Here is a 17,569-nt window from a genome sequence, read left to right on the forward strand (position 1 = left end):
TCCAGGGTGGAGAGGCCGCGCTCGCATTCATCCACAGGACCCATGTGTATTCAGCTAAGTGTGAGGTGGGAGGCTAGGGGGCCCCAGGGCACGGGGATGGGGTGGGGACGCAGAGGCCGCCGCCACCCGGGGCGTCCACCACGGACCCTGCTGTAGTGCCCGAGCTGGGGTGACCCTTGAGCCTTAGCAGCACAGCTGACAAAAGAGCCTGCCCTCCCCCAGGGTCCCCGGAGAGCTGGTGCCTCCCCTGGGTCCCAATTTGCATGGCAGGAAGGGGCCTGGTGGGGAAGAGGCGGGGAGGAGACAGGCTGCAGCCTGGGCAGTTACACGTTTTCCCCCCAGGAGCCTCCGCTGTCACGGGCTTGGGGCAGGAGACGGAGGGGTGAGCATGGCGGGGCCGGCGCTGTGTCCCGGGCTCAGCAGCTGGTTGGTGCCTCTGCTGCTGCTCCTTTCAGGTACGGCCCGAGCCGAGAGACCTGCTGGATCCGCTGTTTCCACTGGTTCTGTCTCCTGCTCTCTCGTCCTCCTCCTTCTGTCTCTCACACTTTTCTGCCTCCTGTCTCCCTCTGACAGCCCTGGGGACCGGGTCTGTGGGTATCAGCCATGCTGATGGCTCAGGGCTCCGCGGCCCCAGCCCCTCTCCCGCCCGGAGGGTGTCAGGCTGAGCTGGGCCTGAGGGGTTGGTGGCTCTGACCGCAGAAGAGCTAGGCCCAGGAGAGAGAAAGAAGAGTGTGGTTCACCCCCAGGCCGTGGAGGGCACTGCGTGGGGGGCGGGCAGTGGAGAGCTGCCCCCAAGCAGACCTGGGACAGGCATGTTCCAGAAGTGGTGCCCTGGTCTGGAAGGTGGTGGAGCCCTCCAGCTGTAACTTCCCTCCCGTCTCATCCAGGCACAGCTCAAGGTCAAGGGCAGAAGGGGGGCTGGGAGTCGGATCTTCTGGTGACCCCACCCCGCTCTAGTCTCTCCAGAGCAGGGCTGGGGGAGAGCTGAGGGGTCTTGATGCTGATGTCCTGGGCGGGGAGGAAGTGGGTCTGGGAACGCAGGGGTGGGACAACCAAGTCCCAGTGACCGGCCCGCCCACTTCCTCCCACCCAGCAGGTGAGACGGTGCTGGAGGCCAAAACAGAGGCGCTCTACCGGAATCCCAAAGGTCAGCAACTTCCCCCGCCCATTCTGGGGACAAGTATGTCTGTGTCCAAAGCCGGTCACTGTCCTGTGTGCTGTCTCATGGTTGCCCTTGTGCCCTTGTGCCCCCTGGGTCTCCCCACCCAGGACTCCCATCCCCAGGCCTCCTTAGGGTCGGCCTCCCTCTGTAAGACCTGGCTCTGAAGTACCTCCAGTCCCCCCTCCTCCGCTGTCATCCTCATTAAACATCAGTGCTCCAGTCCCAGCGATCTGGGGCAGCGCCAAGCCCAGGGCTGGAGTGGGGGCCAGTTGGAACCCCACTGAGGACTCAGGCCCATTCTCCCTGGCTGGGGAGTTGGGCTTAGCCCCGGCAGGAGACCGTAACCTCAGGGACCCCGACAGGTCGCAGGGGTTCCTAGGGGACCACTGACTGGGAACCAGGCAGGAGGGAGGCTTCTTGGAGCAGGTGGGCGGGGACATCATGGCAAACTGAAGAAAGAAGGCTTAGGAATAAAAAGAGGAGCAGGTCCACACGGAAGCGGGGAGGGAGGTGATGGAGGAGAGACGGCCAGGGGATTGATGTGGGAGGCCTTGACTGCCAGGCTAAGGATTTGCGGGGTGCCCCTGAGGATTTCGGGCTGGTGTGGGTAGCCCAGGGCAGGGAGAGGTGAGAGCACCAGGCCAGGCTGGAGGCTGTGCTATGGGCCTTCTGGCCTCATGGGGTGAGGCTGGCATCGGGCTACTGTAATGGACATGGAAAGGAATCAGAAGGTTCCAGGCCCTTCTAAAGGAAAATCAGGCGGGAAGGGTGGGCCATCAGGAAGGGGCGGGGTCCGGCGGCTTGGCCTGTGGCTTCTCACGTGGCTCTGGCTCTCCCACACCTCTGCCTCATGTCTGACCCACATCCCAAGAAGCAAGGACAGACAAGGGGGCTGAGCCGGGGGTCAGTGCTGCCCAGGACGGGGGCCCACGGCCGAGGGCCTGAGTTCGGGCCGACGGTCAAGAGGAAGGAGCGGGATTTTAATCCCAGCCTTGGCGCCCACAGGAGGCTCGTGTTCCCAGATCTGGCAGCACCCACGTTTCGTGGCCAAGAAACGGGGCTCCATGGTGGAAATCAAGTGCCGCCTGGAGGACTCCGGCAGCGTGAGCTGGCTCCGGAAGCAGGAGGCGGACTCAGAGGCCAAGCTACTCCTCCCCGAAAAGGGCCACATCCTCCAGACCCACAACAGCAGCGAGGCCACGCTCGTCATCCAGGACGTCCAGTTCCCGGACAATGGCATCTACTTCTGCGAGGTGGAGTGCTCGCAGAGGCCCCCGAGGACAGAGCGCGGCTGTGGCACCGAGCTTCGGGTCATGGGTGCGTGCGGGGCCCGCCCCCCAGCCGGGGAGGAGAGCGGGTGTGCTCGTGGAGCCGTCCACACCCACCCCACCCCAGCCCGGACCAGTAGGGGGGCCGCAGTGTGGCGGTGACTGTGGCCCTCGAGCACCTGGGAGAGCCGCTGAGAAGCAGGTCCTGAGGGGCGCAGGCCTCACCGCCCCCGCCCCGCCTCCCCCCAGGGTTCAGCACCTTGGCGCAGCTGAAGCGGCGGAACACGCTGAAAGATGGCATCATCATGATCCAGACCCTGCTCATCATCCTCTTCATCATCGTGCCCATCTTCCTGCTGCTGGACAAGGTGACCCTGGGGGCCGGGGAAGCAGCCACGGGGCAGGCCGGACACGGGCAGGGTCTCCATCTCCCCAGCCCCAGAGCCTGCCCATCGATTGACCGATTCAATCACTCCTTTATTCATCAGCTGTTCTCGCAGAGTGTGCCTCACCCCTGACCCCTGACCCCTGACCCCTAGCCCCTGACCCTTCACCCCGGGCCAATCTCCCCGGCCCTCCCCAGCCTGGCCCAGCAGTGGATGGGGTGGGGGAAGCTAACACTCTGCTCTCCGTCCCTCACCCGCCAGGATGACAGCAAGGCCGGGATGGAGGAAGATCACACCTATGAGGTAAGGAGTGGGGTGGACCCCGCAGCTCCCGGGGCCGTGGGGGGCAGGGGGGGCGCTCAGAGGCCCCATCTGTGTGCGCTCAGCGAGTGGCCAAGGCCTGAGCTCCGCTCCGTGTCCCCAGGGCCTGGACATTGACCAGACAGCCACTTACGAGGATATAGTGACGCTGCGGACAGGAGAGGTGAAGTGGTCGGTGGGTGAACACCCAGGCCAGGAGTGAGAGGCCGGCCCTCCCCAAGCCCCTGGGCGTAGCCCGCTGGGCCCTCACTGACTGCTTCAGAGCCGCCCGGCTCCCAGCCCATCCCCTTTACCCTGAACCCCCTGTCCGCCTCCAAAGCTGGCCCACCAGGTCCGCCTGCCCCTCCAGCCCTTGGTCCCCATCTCTTGCCAAAGGGACTGGAGCGGAAGGGCCACAGGGCAGTGATTTGGAGCAGGGAGTTCTCTGGGGCTAGACTGGACCCAGCCTTCTGGGGGTGCTATGCGGGGATCCATCCCCTATTCAGGACGGGGAAGGCAGAGACTTGCCTGGAACCTGCAAATGGACTCAGAACGGCCCGGTTTCCTGTAGAGCCTGGGAAGGGCCCTGGCCCACCCGCATGTGGCTGCAGCTGGGCCACCGAGAGCTTCATCCTTCTCCCATCCTCTCCTGCTCTCTCCTGCCCTCCCCCACGCCAGGGGGCTGCTGGCCTTGAGCCCTTTCTCCCACGGAATAAACAATGTGTCTTGAGAAATGACACACAGGCTTGTGACATCTGTGGTTATGGGGTAGATGAGAGTACCTGTTTGGGCGCAAATCTTTGGGCACCCATGGACCCATGGGGTGTGAGGAAGGACGGCTGCCATGGGGCTCAGAGCCCTCTCCAGGGCTCACTCACTGCTTCTCTCTGACGGCCCAGTTGGGACCTGTGGCCATGTCTCCCGTTCTTCCCCTGCTCTCTGACCCTAGTGGGGCCCCGAGCAGTGGAGAAGGGCTGAATGGACTGGCCCTTCTTCTCGGCGGGGATACCCTCACCCTGCCTTCCCTTCAGCCGACAAGCAGCACTTGAGTCCTGCTCTGTAGGGCAGAGGTCTTAGCCCTAGAAGAGTTTGCCCTCCCCCACCCACCCCAATCCTCTTGTCCTTTAAGGCCCTCCACCTACAGGAAGCCCTCCCAGAGTGCCCAGTCCCTGCCTAATCCCTGTTTGGACCCTGGCCTCTCCAGCTCTGGCGTAGCTACTACCTTGTGCTGCCCATACCGGCCTTGTTCTCGTTAAATTAGAAGCTCCCTGAGGGCAGGGTTTCCCCTGACTCCATCACACACCCCCTTGTCCCCTACCAAGCCTGGATATTTTTTTAAATTTGACCCAGAGCTATGCAAGAGAGATTCCTAAAGTGGGAAGCTCTGTGGTGGTGAAATCTGGGCATCCTTAGGTAACCCCTTCAGGCTTTCCCAGCACAAAATCAGAGGCAAAATGGTCCCCAACCTGCCAGCTGCGGGAGCGACAGAGAGCAGCTCAGGGCTGGGAGCTGAAGTGAAATTAACCTCTGTGTGCAGAGCCAGGCTGAGCTCCACTTCCTGTTGACCTTGGGGGGACCCCAGAACACCTCTTTGCCATGCATGCTCTGGATTCAGATGGGAGAAATCCCTGCCCTCAGGGAGCTGCCAGTTTAACTGGAGAACCAAGGCCAGCATGGGGGGACCAGTGAGAGCAGCTCCCCCTGGCATTCCAGGTGGGGCAGGTGGCCAAGGCCCCCAAGCCTGGGGTTTCAGGTCCATCTCTGCGTCGCTCAGCGGTGCCCACTCAGAGCCAGGCAGGGCCAAGCCGGGGCGGGCCTCCTCCCTCCCTGGTGTCCGGGCTGCCAGAGGAAACTGGCTTGTTTTGGCATCTGTCTCCACTGAGCTGCAGCCCTTCCTCTCCTGCTGCTTTGCATAGTGGCGCTAATTCTGGCCTCGACCTCCACCAGGGACCCTGGGCTGCCGGCTGGGGGTGGGACAGAGCCTTCACTTCTCCCCCCCCACAGCAGGGTCTTCCCCCTGCTTGGGGCTGCCCTGAATCTGGGGAGGCCTTGGCTTTTTTGAAAGACAACTTAATATCTTTGAATAACTGAGTTTCTCTAATGCTTTGAAGTACTGTTGGCAGAGAATCATCTGAGCAGGGAGGCCTGCCTCGACCACCCGACACCCACCCCGCAAGGGCACTGCCTTCATGGTTACGATGCAGAAGCCCTCCCTTGTCCGTTCTTCTGTCTTAGAGGCTTACGCTACGGGTGTCCCCATGTCCAACTTATGGGTCCCTGGCCCCCAAAACTGACAGGCAGCGGAAACAAAGCTGGGTGATGCTGGTGGGGGGCGATGAACGTCTCAGATCTCGCTTGCTTTATCTACAAAACGGGAATCATAAATCTTATCCAAAGGAGCTGAACCAGATGCTGGTTTTTAGAAAATTACCCTACAGTAAAATTGACTTCGTTTTCTTTTCATGAATTTTAGATTTACAGCTTTGTATAACCACCACCACAACCAAGTTACAGAATGTGAGTCAGACTCTTTTGCTGGGTCCCCCAAATATTTATATATTGAGAATCTCTTAACTGCCAGTAAGATTTTCTTGAACACCTCCATATTCCTTTACATGAGCTTGTCCCACCGTGACCCTGGAAGCGGGACAGCTGCATCCCAACTTTAAAAATGTGGAAATCGAGGCCCAGGGAGATGATTACCATAATTGGCCAAAAGCCACACACAGATCTTCTGACTCCAAACTCAGCATTCTTTCTACTACATCACAGCTGCCTCCCTCGAAGGACCCTGAGCCAGAGCAGGAGGAGAGCCATAGGGAGAGAATCCTGGGGCAGCTCTGCCATCGCCCTTGTTCACAAGTCGCAAAGCCCTGAAGGCCCCACTCCTTCCTGATAGGCCAGGATATTGAGTCACTGGGCCATCCTTCCAGGAGTCCAGCTCTGGGCCCCTCTTCCTTTAGAATGCAGCCCCGAGGGCCCTCGGTGGGCACATGCCCTGCTGCCCACTGGGGGAATCCAGCCCTGTCCCCCGGGGCCTGGGGTAAGCACAGGCTGGTTCCTCCTCCGTTCTAGCTTGACTTCCGGCCCCCTGGCTGCAGGTGTTGCTAGGCCGGGGGTGCTCTGACCCAAGGGTTTGGGTGTTTTTCCAGCAGAATTGGAGATTAGAGAAAAACAAAACAAAACTCGGAAAGCTGCTGCTGTTTGGGTGTCACTGGACCCCCAGCAGGTGGGCAGCCGGCTCTTCTGCAAAGGGCCTCAAAGGCCATCCAGCCGGGGGACCAGGGACTCTGGTCCGCGCATGCTCTGCTCTCTGCAGGCAACCTCAGCAGCTGGATTCAGAGCCCACATCTGTGAAGTTTCTGGATTTGTATCTGCTCTCCAGGCTGCGCCTAGTTACGGTGCCCTCGGGAACTGCTATTGACTCAGGAACACACAAAACCCAAAACCAACAAACCTTGGGGACACCTCAGCGGCCATCTCCCACTCCAAAGCCTTTACCTGGAAACTTAGGTGACTTCACAGAAAACAAAAATTAACAAAACTGAAACCCTGAATTCAGAGTGTAGTTTGTTTAAACACATTTAGACAGATCCTAATGCACAGATCAAATTAATTAAAAAAAAAAAAAGACATCGTTCTCTCGGCCCTAAGAGCACTTTCTCACATGGCAGGAGTGGGCGGGCCAGATGCCTCGTGAGGTCCTGTTTGGGGCTCAGGTTCTGCAGGTTGTGGGTCTGTGTGAACATCTGTGTGTGCTCACCCTCAGCATGTGCATGCTGCCCTGTCTCCTTTTTGCATTTAAATGTGTTCAGGTACGTATTGCTGTGCATGGCAAGATCCCGTATGTTCATTTTTTCTGTACTTGTTAGGTTAAATTCATTCTACTATGAGGAGAACATCAAGACAAGTCATGGCCTGTCTTGCCATTTCTGGCCGGGGGGCGGGGAATATTTGAGTTCTTTCCTTGGCACTGTCCTTGCATCCATTCAACCCACTTAGCAGATGCTTGGTGAGCTGCTAGGCCTGGGATGGTGCCAGCTGCCAGGTCCCCCCACTCCCCAGAGCTATGCTCTCACCTCTGTATCTTAGCTATTTCTCTCATGGTAGTTTTCACAATGTGAAATTTCTGTATACATTCTATCGTTCTGTATTTATTTGTTTGCTGTTGTCTCTCCTGTAGACTGTAAACTCCAGCAGAGAAAAGATTGTGCCCTTTGTTCATGTACGTATAATGAACTGGTACAATACCTGGCACATGGAAGGTACAACAACTGCTTACTGAATCAGTTAATGCAGGAAAAAGAGAATGAGTGAATGAGTGAAGAGACGAAAGGCGTGAACCCAGCCTCAAAGGGCTTACATTCCCTTAAGGGGAATAAGATGTTCACAAACAACCACAGAATAAGGTAGGAGGCAGAAGTTATTTCCAGCTGACAGCACCAATCAGGAAAGCACCTCAGACTTCCCACAGCTGCTGGACACACCCCGGTATTATTATATTTCTTTTTCAATGGGCTTGTCTCCCTGGGGAATAAGCCCCCAAGTGGAAATTGCTTAGTAGGTCCCATGATGTAGATTGTTTTGCTCTTCTAGAGTGTTCAGAGATCCTCACCTACTGTAAACAACATCCCCATCAACCCACAGGAGTGCCTGCCCCCCCACCCCAGAGCCCTCCAAGGCCCTTCCTCCATGCTTGAGCCCTCTGGCAAACTCAAGGGTCCGATGAGATAAAGGAAGTGAAAACGTGATGTACACTGAAATGTGCAACACAAATGTGAAGGATGATGCGCCTTGGTTCATTAAATCGGGCTCCATCGAGTTGTTTTTTTACTGCCTCTTTTCTTGGTGTCTGTGGACCTCACTCTGGGCTGAAGCTCCTTGCATTCAATTTCCCCCAAGCTTCATTGAACATCTTCTGAGTGGGGACTTGATCCGGCCCTGCTAGCTTTGCACTGAGGATAGTGCTTCCGCGCCCAGCGGCGCCACTGTCTTTCCTAGATGAAGCTTCTCAAGAGCTCGTTGTGGTGGGAAGACTGGGGCCTTGGGCTGCCGTCTTTTAGGAGCTGAGAAACACCTGGCAAACTACTTATATCTTCGAGCCTGAATGTCCTTGTATGCATGCACCTCCCCCTCTCCGCATCACTCAATACAGTGCCTGGCACATGGAAGGCACTCAGAAATGTTGGTCTCCTTTTCCACCTCCCCCTGGAGAAGCCCTTGGGAATCCCCACATAATAGTCTCTAAAAACATTGACCCAATGAGCTGTGATCAACGTGGTCATCAGACTCATGCTGGAATCAAAGACAAAGTGGAGTATATCCTGGGGGCAATCCCAACCTCTGGCCTCAAGGAAAGCAGAACAGAGCTAGAGGTGGGAAGCATGGACCTCAAGTGACCAGGGGAGAATGGAAAGAGCTGCCCCCAGTCCCTCTGTGGCTCTCCCTAAGACCAGGCAATCATGACTCTAAACAAGGAGATGGCCCCGAGCCGCGTGGACTTGAACCTCAGAAGTGCTCCTGAAGCCTGAAAGAGGCCACTTTCGGATCAAGAGTAGATCTTTGAATTTCCACAATAGGTACAGAGAACCCCAGAGATGGTCGAATCTGAAAATACGAAGGGCTTCCAAACACACTGAAATTCATGGATTCCAAGCTAATGGAGGATTCATCCCGAACCCTTCGAGGATGACCCTGGAGATGCTGATCACAGCCTCTCCTCACTGGCCACCGTGCAGAGGCCATTGTGGGGCAGCCTCTGAATCTGGAGAAGCCAAGGGTCTGGCCCCAGGTCGTGCCCCAAGAAGGGGTGAGTGACTCCCTAGCAAGAACACGAAATCCCAAGTCTAATTCAAAGTTTATCTTTTACTAGCAATGAATTATGTATGTGTCTCCATCACTAAAGACCCTGGAAAAGACCTTTTCTAGACTAGAGAGAAGGGTCACCAGTATCCACCCCCCACCCTCCAGTTCTTCCCTCTTTGGGTCCGATGGCTGCCACCGTGGTCACCTTTAATAAAGGTGTATCCCGGGGGTCCCCAGAATCCTGTGGGCCAACCGGAAGTGGGTTGGTGAGAGGAGACTCTCCCCTGCTCTGGCTGGTCCCACCTGTTCTTGGCAGTAACCTGCCTGGCAGGGAGCCTCAGCCACACCTCACCTGTGCCCACCTTGTGTGGCTCTCGAGTGGTCCCCAAGTCGGGCTCCTGCACCCTCAGTCCTAGGGGAGGCCTGAGCTTCTCCTGTGGTCCACAGTTCACATACTAGTCCCCCCAGTATTAGCTAGAAGTCTGTCACGAGAGGTTCCACTTCAGTGTCCCTTCCCCCAGGTGACCTAGAAGGAAGAAGTGGCGGAGGACACAGGAGGCTGTGTGGGGCTTAGAGACCCTCCTCCACTTCCTGCCCGGCTCCTCCCCTTTGGTGGCTCTGGAAGGAGAGGAAAGGGGTGTCCTCACCTTTCCTGTGGCCCCATCTTCCTCAGAGCCTGTTTCTTTAATGACACTCCCTTCTAGTCCTCCTATGGTCATGCCTGGGGACAATTCCCACAGGTCCCAGTGCCCTCCGTAGCAGATAAAGAATCAGGGGCACGGTCGGGCGATGGTTCAGGAGCGATGAGAGAAAAGAGAGCTCTATCTTCTGGTCTTAAAGGGGGAGATGGCAAGGCACAAGCACTCAGGTTCTGGACCATGGGGGTGTGACTTTTCAGCATTGGTTGGCAACACTATGACCAACCACCTCTAGAAAGTTTTGCTCATTCGTTCGTTTGTTTCCCCACAGGGTCAAGTGCTAAATGTTCTTAGACTCAAGGGATGGAAGGTTTAAACGGAGGGCAATATGTTCTTTCCTGCTCTTTTCTTGGGGGACTCTTTGACGCTGGTGACCTCCAGATGCTGAAATAGCCCCAACTCTGGGCACCAGGAGGTGGCAAGCCTGCAGCCCTAGCCTTCCTGACCCTGGCCTTGCCCTGCTATGTGGTCTCCGCCATGCACCCCATGTCTCTGGGCCAGTCTCACCTGGAAAATGACGGACAACAAGCTGACTCTTAAGGGAGGACAAAATGAGGCAAAGGGACTCTTGTGATTAGGGGCAGGACGCTTGTGATCAGAGGGATTTAAAAGTTAAAAAATAGAGTGGCGCCCACCCAGTCCGCTTTGAAGAAAGGGCTTGGGATGCTGCCACGTGGGAAGAGCAAGGATTTGGAGATCTGCTGCCTTGGTTGGGTAGCTCATGTGAGTAAGTCTCTCTGAGCCTTGGTCTCCTCCTCTGTAAAATGGGGTGATAATACTTCCTTCACAAGATGATCCTGAGGGTCTAATGTGAGGTTGCATGGGCTTGCTTTTCACAACCTGATAAGCTCTATACAAATATTAAAAGGAGGAGAAGAAAGACAGGGAGGAGACTGCAATGACTGGAGAGGGCATCTTTCTGTGTGCTGTGCCCAGAGCTCCAGGGCTGGGGGTGGGACTCAAGTCCTCAAGGGCTCTTCCAAATTTGAGATTCACTGACCGTGACAGGGCTATGGGAGGAAGCAGTTGTAAGCAGTGTCTGTTCCCGGGATCTCTGTGGCACATCCAAGGAGCAGGGACAATGCCTCAAGTTTTGGTCCTTTGCCCTATCCACCTGGGGGAGCCCCTATGCTCCGGCAAAGGGGAGGGCAATGTGTGGGGCTGGAGCCCTCTAGCGGTCAGGGTTAGCCCTGCATCCAGCTACCTCAGGCTGGATCAGGCGGCAGGAGGATGGTGATGGGGCAAAGGTGGAATCTGTGCCCAGGAACCCCAGAATCTATTGCTATCCTTGGCCCCCTTCTCCCAAACACACATTCTCTCTGGTGGATGGAGGGGAGCTGTTCAGGGAGGAGGAAAGAGGTAGAGAGTGAGGAAGCATCCACATAGCTCTCAGGGTACCTCCATCCTGACGTAGCCCCCCTTTAGGGGACCAGCTTGGGCCCTCCTCACCCTGGGGGACAACCCCGCAATGACGCCCTGCCACAGTGCGCCTGGACTCGGGCTACTCCCTTCTGCTACCTCCCCCTTAAACAGAGGACGGACTGGGTGGTCTGTCAAGCTGAGACTCTGCGCGCAGCCCTCGGGGCAGGTGACAGTGGAGAGGGGAAGGTGACAAGCCTGGGGGACATGACCCCAGAGGAGGAGCGGTAACAGGATGAGTGGGTGGGGGTTCTAAATTATCCATTAGCCCAGGCCCGCCGGTGGCCCGTGCATAAATGTATGGAGAAAATAGGTGGGGGCAGAGGGAGAGGGAGAAGAGGCCAGGGTATAAAAACGGCCCACAAGGGACCAATTCCAGGACCCCAGGACCCAGCTCCCCAGACAGCTCAGGGTCCTGTGGACAGCTCACCAGCTGTAATGGCTGCAGGTAAGCACCCCTAAAATCCCCTCGGGCTCGGTGTGTACTGAAGGGTGATGGGAGGGCCCTGCAGAGGGACGGGGGCACTAACCTCGGGCTTTGGGGCTTCTGGATGTGAGCACAGATATCTACCCCCAGACACGTGACCAGGTTTGAAATGTTCTCATTCCCCGGGGGGGAGGGGCGGTGGAGGGCTGGCAGGGGAACCAGGCCTCTTGCTCTCTGGACCCCTCCCTCTCCGGCCCTCCTTGTCTCTCTCTAGGCCCTCGGATCTCCATGCTCCTGGCTTTCGCCCTGCTCTGCCTGCCCTGGACTCAGGAGGTGGGCGCCTTCCCAGCCATGCCCTTGTCCAGCCTGTTTGCCAACGCTGTGCTCCGGGCCCAGCACCTGCACCAACTGGCGGCTGACACCTACAAAGAGTTTGTAAGCTCCCCAGGGACGCGTACTAGTGGCGGGTGGCAGGAAGGGCTGAATCCGTGCCCCTCCACGCAGTGGGAGGAAACTAAGGAGTTCAGAGGTATTTTATCCGAGTGAAGATGCTGTCATAAACGGAGGGGGGTTCCTAATAAAGCAGTGAGGAGAACCGCGCAGCAGCCTAGACCCGGGCGTGTGTTCCTTCTCCCAGGAGCGCGCCTACATCCCGGAGGGACAGAGATACTCCATCCAGAACACCCAGGCTGCCTTCTGCTTCTCGGAGACCATCCCGGCCCCCACAGGCAAGGACGAGGCCCAGCAGAGATCGGTGAGTGGCCACCGCGGACCGAGGAACAGGGGCCTCCCTCATCCTAAGAAGGCTGCCCCATCTCTCAGCATTGGGCCTTGGGCTGTCTTCTCCCCGAGGAGGTGCAGGGTGGTGGCTGGTGGCGGAAGGTGACGGATGGCGGAGGGAGGCCCGCGGCTGCCCCCCTCCCCTGCCCCCGCCACCGACCTCGCGGCGCCCACCGCCCACCACCCACCCATCTGCCCGCAGGACGTGGAGCTGCTCCGCTTCTCGCTGCTGCTCATCCAGTCGTGGCTCGGGCCCGTGCAGTTCCTCAGCAGGGTCTTCACCAACAGCCTGGTGTTTGGCACCTCGGACCGCGTCTATGAGAAGCTGAAGGACCTGGAGGAGGGCATCCAGGCCCTGATGCGGGTGGGGATGGCGTAGTGGGTCCCCCAGGCTGGGCCCACGCCCGCCCTCTCCTGGCTTAGCCGAGGGATGGGGGGCTCCCGTGGGCTGGGGGAGAGAGGTGCCTGCTCTCTCTGTGGCAGTCCAGCCTTGACCCAGGAGAAATCTTTTCCCCGTTTCCCCTTGTGAGTCCTCCCTCCACACCCTTCTCCAAGCCTGGAGGGGAGGGTGGCAACTGGAGGGGACGGGAGGCAGCCGCTCCCAAGGGCTCCCTGTCTGTCTCTCCCTCCCTTTTGCAGGAGCTGGAAGATGGCAGCCCCCGGGCTGGGCAGATCCTCAAGCAGACCTACGACAAATTTGACACAAACATGCGCAGTGATGACGCGCTGCTCAAGAACTACGGGCTGCTCTCCTGCTTCAAGAAGGACCTGCACAAGGCTGAGACGTACCTGCGGGTCATGAAGTGTCGCCGCTTCGTGGAGAGCAGCTGTGCCTTCTAGTTGCCGGGCATCTCTGTTACCCCTCCCCAGTGCCTCCCCGGACCCTGGAAAGTGCCACTCCAGTGCCCACCGTCCTTTCCTAATAAAACGAGGTTGCATCACATTGTCTGAGTAGGTGTCATTCTGTTATGGGGTGGAGCGGGGCAGTACAGCAAGGGGAGGGTTGGGAAGACAAACTGCAGGGATCCTCTGGGCCCTATGGGAACCCAGATGCTGAACGATAATTGACCCAGGTCTTCCTGGGCTAGAAAGAAGCAGACACATCCCCTTCTCTCTGTGACACACCCAGTCCATTCCCCAGGTCCGTAGTCCCAGTTTGCTGGGGACTCATAGGTCAGGACCACTCCCCTCACCCCACCCCCAAAGTACTTGGAGGCGTTTTTCTCTCCCCCACCAGAACCACAAGACCAAACCTAGCCCCCAAGGCTGGGAAGAAATAAAAGCAAGACAGGCTATTAAGTACGGAAGTCCAGAAAACGCCTCCAACATGTGAGGAAATCATAGAACTACCTTTGTGCAGAAATTTTAAGGTGAATACACGTTCAGCCCAACCACCCTTGGGAAATGGGAACAATGCAAAAATGGCTTTGGGACAAACAGAACCAGAACGTTTGGGATCTGAATTGGGGCAAGGGACGTGGAAGAGAGATTCTAAATTGAGGGTTGCAAATTCAGCGCCAACAGGTGCCAGGTAGGTACATACATAAGTAATAAGGGCTGCATGTAAAGGGGAAAATAGCAACTAGCTCTCAGCCTGCTTGTGAGGGATACAGCACAGAGGGGTGAGGGCCAGAGCAACCTAAAGAACTCAGGCCCCAGCTAAGGATGGGGCCCATCGGCCTTGCCAAGACTGCAGGAGCAGTGCTGCCAGACCTTCTGATTCTTCGAGACAGACAGGACATCCAGACTTTCATGTAAAATCTAATGTTGAAACATTGGCAACTAGTTCTTATTGAAAACACTTTAAGGGCAAAAGTTAACCCAAACACATGTGGTCTTCAAGCTGTCAGCGGACAATTTGTTCTTAGAGGAGTGGATTGGGATAACTTGGTATAAGGGAAAGAATCAGAAAGACTTGGACTTGAACTTATGTTCGGGAAGAAATTACTTAACCTCCCTGAGACCCAGTTTCCTCACCGATAAAATGGAGATAATAGTGTATTGCCTTACAAGGCGTATGTGAGGATTAGATGAAATCAGGTTTCTGAAGTGATTGACACAGTACAGCACTCAAGAAGTTGCAGCTGGTTTTGCAGTGAATTGTGGGGTGCTCTGTGTTTTCCAAGGGAATGTTTAAGTACTTGTTATTGAATCACATTCTGTTTTCCTAATGGCACCTCAGATGTTTCTTTCTTTTTTATTACCAAATGAACTTAAAAGGGCAGCTTTAGAGTTAAGTTTTTAGTCACCCAAGCACCTTGGCTAAGTAACTAGTGATCTGTAAATTAATACTTAGATGCTCAAAGTAACTCTATCGTCCAAACATGATTTTACAAAGTCAATAATTCTTTCACAATGCAAATAATCAATAAATCTTCCTGAAAAGCCCAAAGTTTTACATGCCATAATGAATTTTCTTCAAAATGGGACTCACGTGTATTCATTTTGGATATTTTACGTCAAGTAACTAATGGAAATGTAAACTTGGGGAGTGGTTGAAAGTTGGAATAATCAGAACCCTGGAGCTCCATTTCTTAACTCAGAAACCATTCCTCTGCCTTAGGTCATTTTTGTCTGACTTTTAAATCATGGAGTTTTGGAGTTAGAAGGGCCTCACAGGTCATCCTAATTCCTTCTAATTTAGGATTCTTACCCTATAGCCTCCCTCACAGATTGTACTCACTTGTGTAGCACTGGTGTCAAGGGAATTACTATTTCCCAAGGTAATTTATTCTATTAAACCCCTTTGATTTCAGCAAAGTATTTCTTACATTCAGCTGAAATCAATGTCCCTGTAATAGCCCTCATTTGACCTTAGAATTATTTGCATATCTCATGGTCTTTTAGAAGTTGATGTATTAAGCACAAATATTATTATCTATTGGCTTGAATAAGTGTTTTAAAAGGAAAGTGAGGAGACTTCCCTGGCGGTACAGCGGTTAAGACTCCATACTTCAACTGCAGGGGACAAGGGTTCAATCCCTGGTCGGGGAACTAAGATTCCGCCTGCGTGTGGTGTGGCAAAAAAAAAAAGAAAGAAAGAAAAGTGAGCCATCTTAAGAAGTGTGTGTTGAATGAATGTGGCAGGAGAGGGGTGCCTGCAGAGAGGGGTGTTATAGCCACTAATAAGAGGGTTCTAAAGTGGGGTTGTCATGCCAGCAGTAGACGGCAGAGGGAGCCACACTCCAGAGAGCTTCCACTCAGCTCCTTCCGGGCGGGCGCAGCTGAATCAACTCAACCACTGCTGGTTGAGAATTACGAAGACGCTAGTGGATTTTGCAAAATTTTTGAATTTAAAAAGACCTTAAAGACCATCTACCCTAAACTCTTTGATTTGCCAACTGTTAATCTCCCTTTCAGCTCTCCAGTTAGGCGTTGGATGGCAAACTCGGCTGTAAATTAGAAATGCCGGGGGTGTTTGCCGTAGCCTTCACTCCCTGAGATTCTGACTTTAATGGATCTGGGATGGGATCCGGACAAGAGAATTTTAAAAACTCCCCAGGTGAGAAGGCTGAGAATCACTGAGTTGGGACCACAAAGATGAAATGCACGTGTCCACAGGTATTGTATTGGTTAAAGGGGGCAAAAGGAGATGAGAGACCTGGGCCAGTTTCGACACTTTCTGTTTCCAGTTCTAACCAGTCAATTTAAAAAATTCTAATAAGCCAGTAGCAAAAAGACAAATACTGGATGATTCCTCCCATGTGAAGTACTTTGAGTAATCAAATTCATAGAGACAGAAAGTAGAATGCTGGTTACCAGGGGCTGGGGGGAAGGGGAATGGGGAGTTGTTTAACGGGTTAGACTTTTAGTTTTGCAAAATGAAAATGAGTTTCTGTTGTGAATTACACAATTGTTGTGTAATTCACAACAATGTGAACGTAGTTTTTTTTTTTGTTTTTTTTTTGCTGTACGCGGGCCTCTCACTGTTGTGGCCTCTCCCGTTGCGGAGCACAGGCTCCGGACACGCAGGCCCAGCAGCCATGGCTCACAGGCCCAGCCGCTCCGCGGCATGTGGGATCTTTCCGGAACGGGGCACGAACCCGTGTCCCCTGCATCGGCAGGCAGACTCTCAACCACTGTGCCACCAGGGAAGCCCCACAACGATGTGAATGTAGTTATTATTGAACTGTGCGTTTAAAGTGGTAAATTTTGTTACGAATATTTTACTGCAATTTAAATTTTTAAATTGAGGTATAATTGGTATAAAACATTAGTTTCAGGTATACAACATAATGATTTGATATTTGTATATATTGCGAAATGAGCATCACAGTAAGTCTAGTTAATATCCATCAGCATACATAGTTATAAAAAATTTTTTCTTGTGATGAGAACTTTTAAGATCTATTCTCTTAGCAACTTTCAAATATGCAGTACAGTGTTAACTATAGTCACCATGTATATTACATCTGAATGCATAATTTCAAATGTTTAAAAATTATTTTCTAGTGAAAAAATCTTCCCCAAGGTTAAGATTAGTGAGATTTGCAGAAGAAAGGGTTCAACAGGCAGAGCTCCAGTAATCCTAGACCCCTTGGAATAATGTTTTTCTGATGCCATGTAATCTTTTAAATTTAACCTGAAATGATCAATCTGAATTCCTCCCATCATATTGCTGAAACACATATGGTGAGTTTTGTCCTTTTATACACATTTGAGAGGACTTACACTTTGCCCTTGCTTCACAGGTCCTCAGAATTACAGGACCTGGGCTTCTGGGATAAGCAAAAATGATACGGCTTTGTGACTTCTTTAATTCAGGCCCCGGCAAAGCTGAGAAACATTTTGAGTGATACCAGTATTAGGGTGACCAGTTCGTGCCAGTTTGCATGAGACTTTCTCAATTTTAGTGCCAAAAGTCCCATGTTTTAGGAACCTCTCTGCTCAATGCAAACTGGGACAATTGGTCCTCCTATTAGTAGTCCCAAATCTTAGGGAACAACAACAACAACAACAACAACAACAAAAAACGGGAAAGTAGAGGAAGGAAAAGGAAATGGAATAGAAAAAGAGGAAGAGAGAACACAATGGAAAAAGAGAAAGGAAGTATCAGTGGCGTATATGACTTTTGATGGCCCTCAGTCGTTGCCATGGATTTCTGACTCTTTTTTTTTTTTAGTATTAGGGTTTTTTTTTGAATTTTATTTTATTTATTTTTTTATACAGCAGGTTCTCATTAGTCACCAATTTTATACACATCATTGTATACATGTCAATCCCAATTGCCCAATTCAGCATACCACCATACCCCCCCACTCCGCCCCTGCGGCTTTCTCCCCTTGGTGTCCATACGTTTGTTCTCTACATCTGTGTCTCAACTT

At 54.0% G+C, this 17,569-nt stretch overlaps 2 protein-coding genes across 3 annotated transcripts; both read left to right on the forward strand.

Annotated features, from left to right (window-relative positions):
• The first annotated feature begins 311 nt into the window (after nucleotides 1-311).
• CD79B (CD79b molecule) lies at nucleotides 312-3,855 on the forward strand. Of its 2 annotated transcripts, none has more exons than XM_004275637.3 (6): nucleotides 312-455; nucleotides 1,097-1,147; nucleotides 2,168-2,479; nucleotides 2,680-2,798; nucleotides 3,078-3,119; nucleotides 3,241-3,855. In XM_004275637.3, the coding sequence occupies exons 1-6, from the start codon at nucleotides 389-391 to the stop codon at nucleotides 3,337-3,339; spliced, it is 690 nt and encodes a 229-aa protein (XP_004275685.1). In that variant the 5' UTR covers nucleotides 312-388; the 3' UTR covers nucleotides 3,340-3,855. The 2 variants fall into 2 exon arrangements, with proteins under 2 accessions (XP_004275685.1, XP_012390546.1); XM_012535092.3 differs by having other exon boundaries at nucleotides 317-455; nucleotides 1,094-1,147.
• A 1,510-nt stretch (nucleotides 3,856-5,365) lies between these two features.
• Nucleotides 5,366-13,185, forward strand: LOC101289821 (somatotropin). Its single transcript, XM_004275639.4, has 5 exons — nucleotides 5,366-11,486; nucleotides 11,740-11,900; nucleotides 12,103-12,219; nucleotides 12,448-12,609; nucleotides 12,885-13,185. Exons 1-5 carry the CDS (start codon nucleotides 11,339-11,341, stop codon nucleotides 13,083-13,085), a joined length of 789 nt encoding a protein of 262 aa, XP_004275687.2. The 5' UTR covers nucleotides 5,366-11,338; the 3' UTR covers nucleotides 13,086-13,185.
• Nucleotides 13,186-17,569: the final 4,384 nt, after the last annotated feature.

The sequence above is a fragment of the Orcinus orca genome, chromosome 19 (genome assembly GCF_937001465.1).
Source record: "Orcinus orca chromosome 19, mOrcOrc1.1, whole genome shotgun sequence".
Taxonomy (NCBI): Eukaryota; Metazoa; Chordata; class Mammalia; order Artiodactyla; family Delphinidae; genus Orcinus; species Orcinus orca.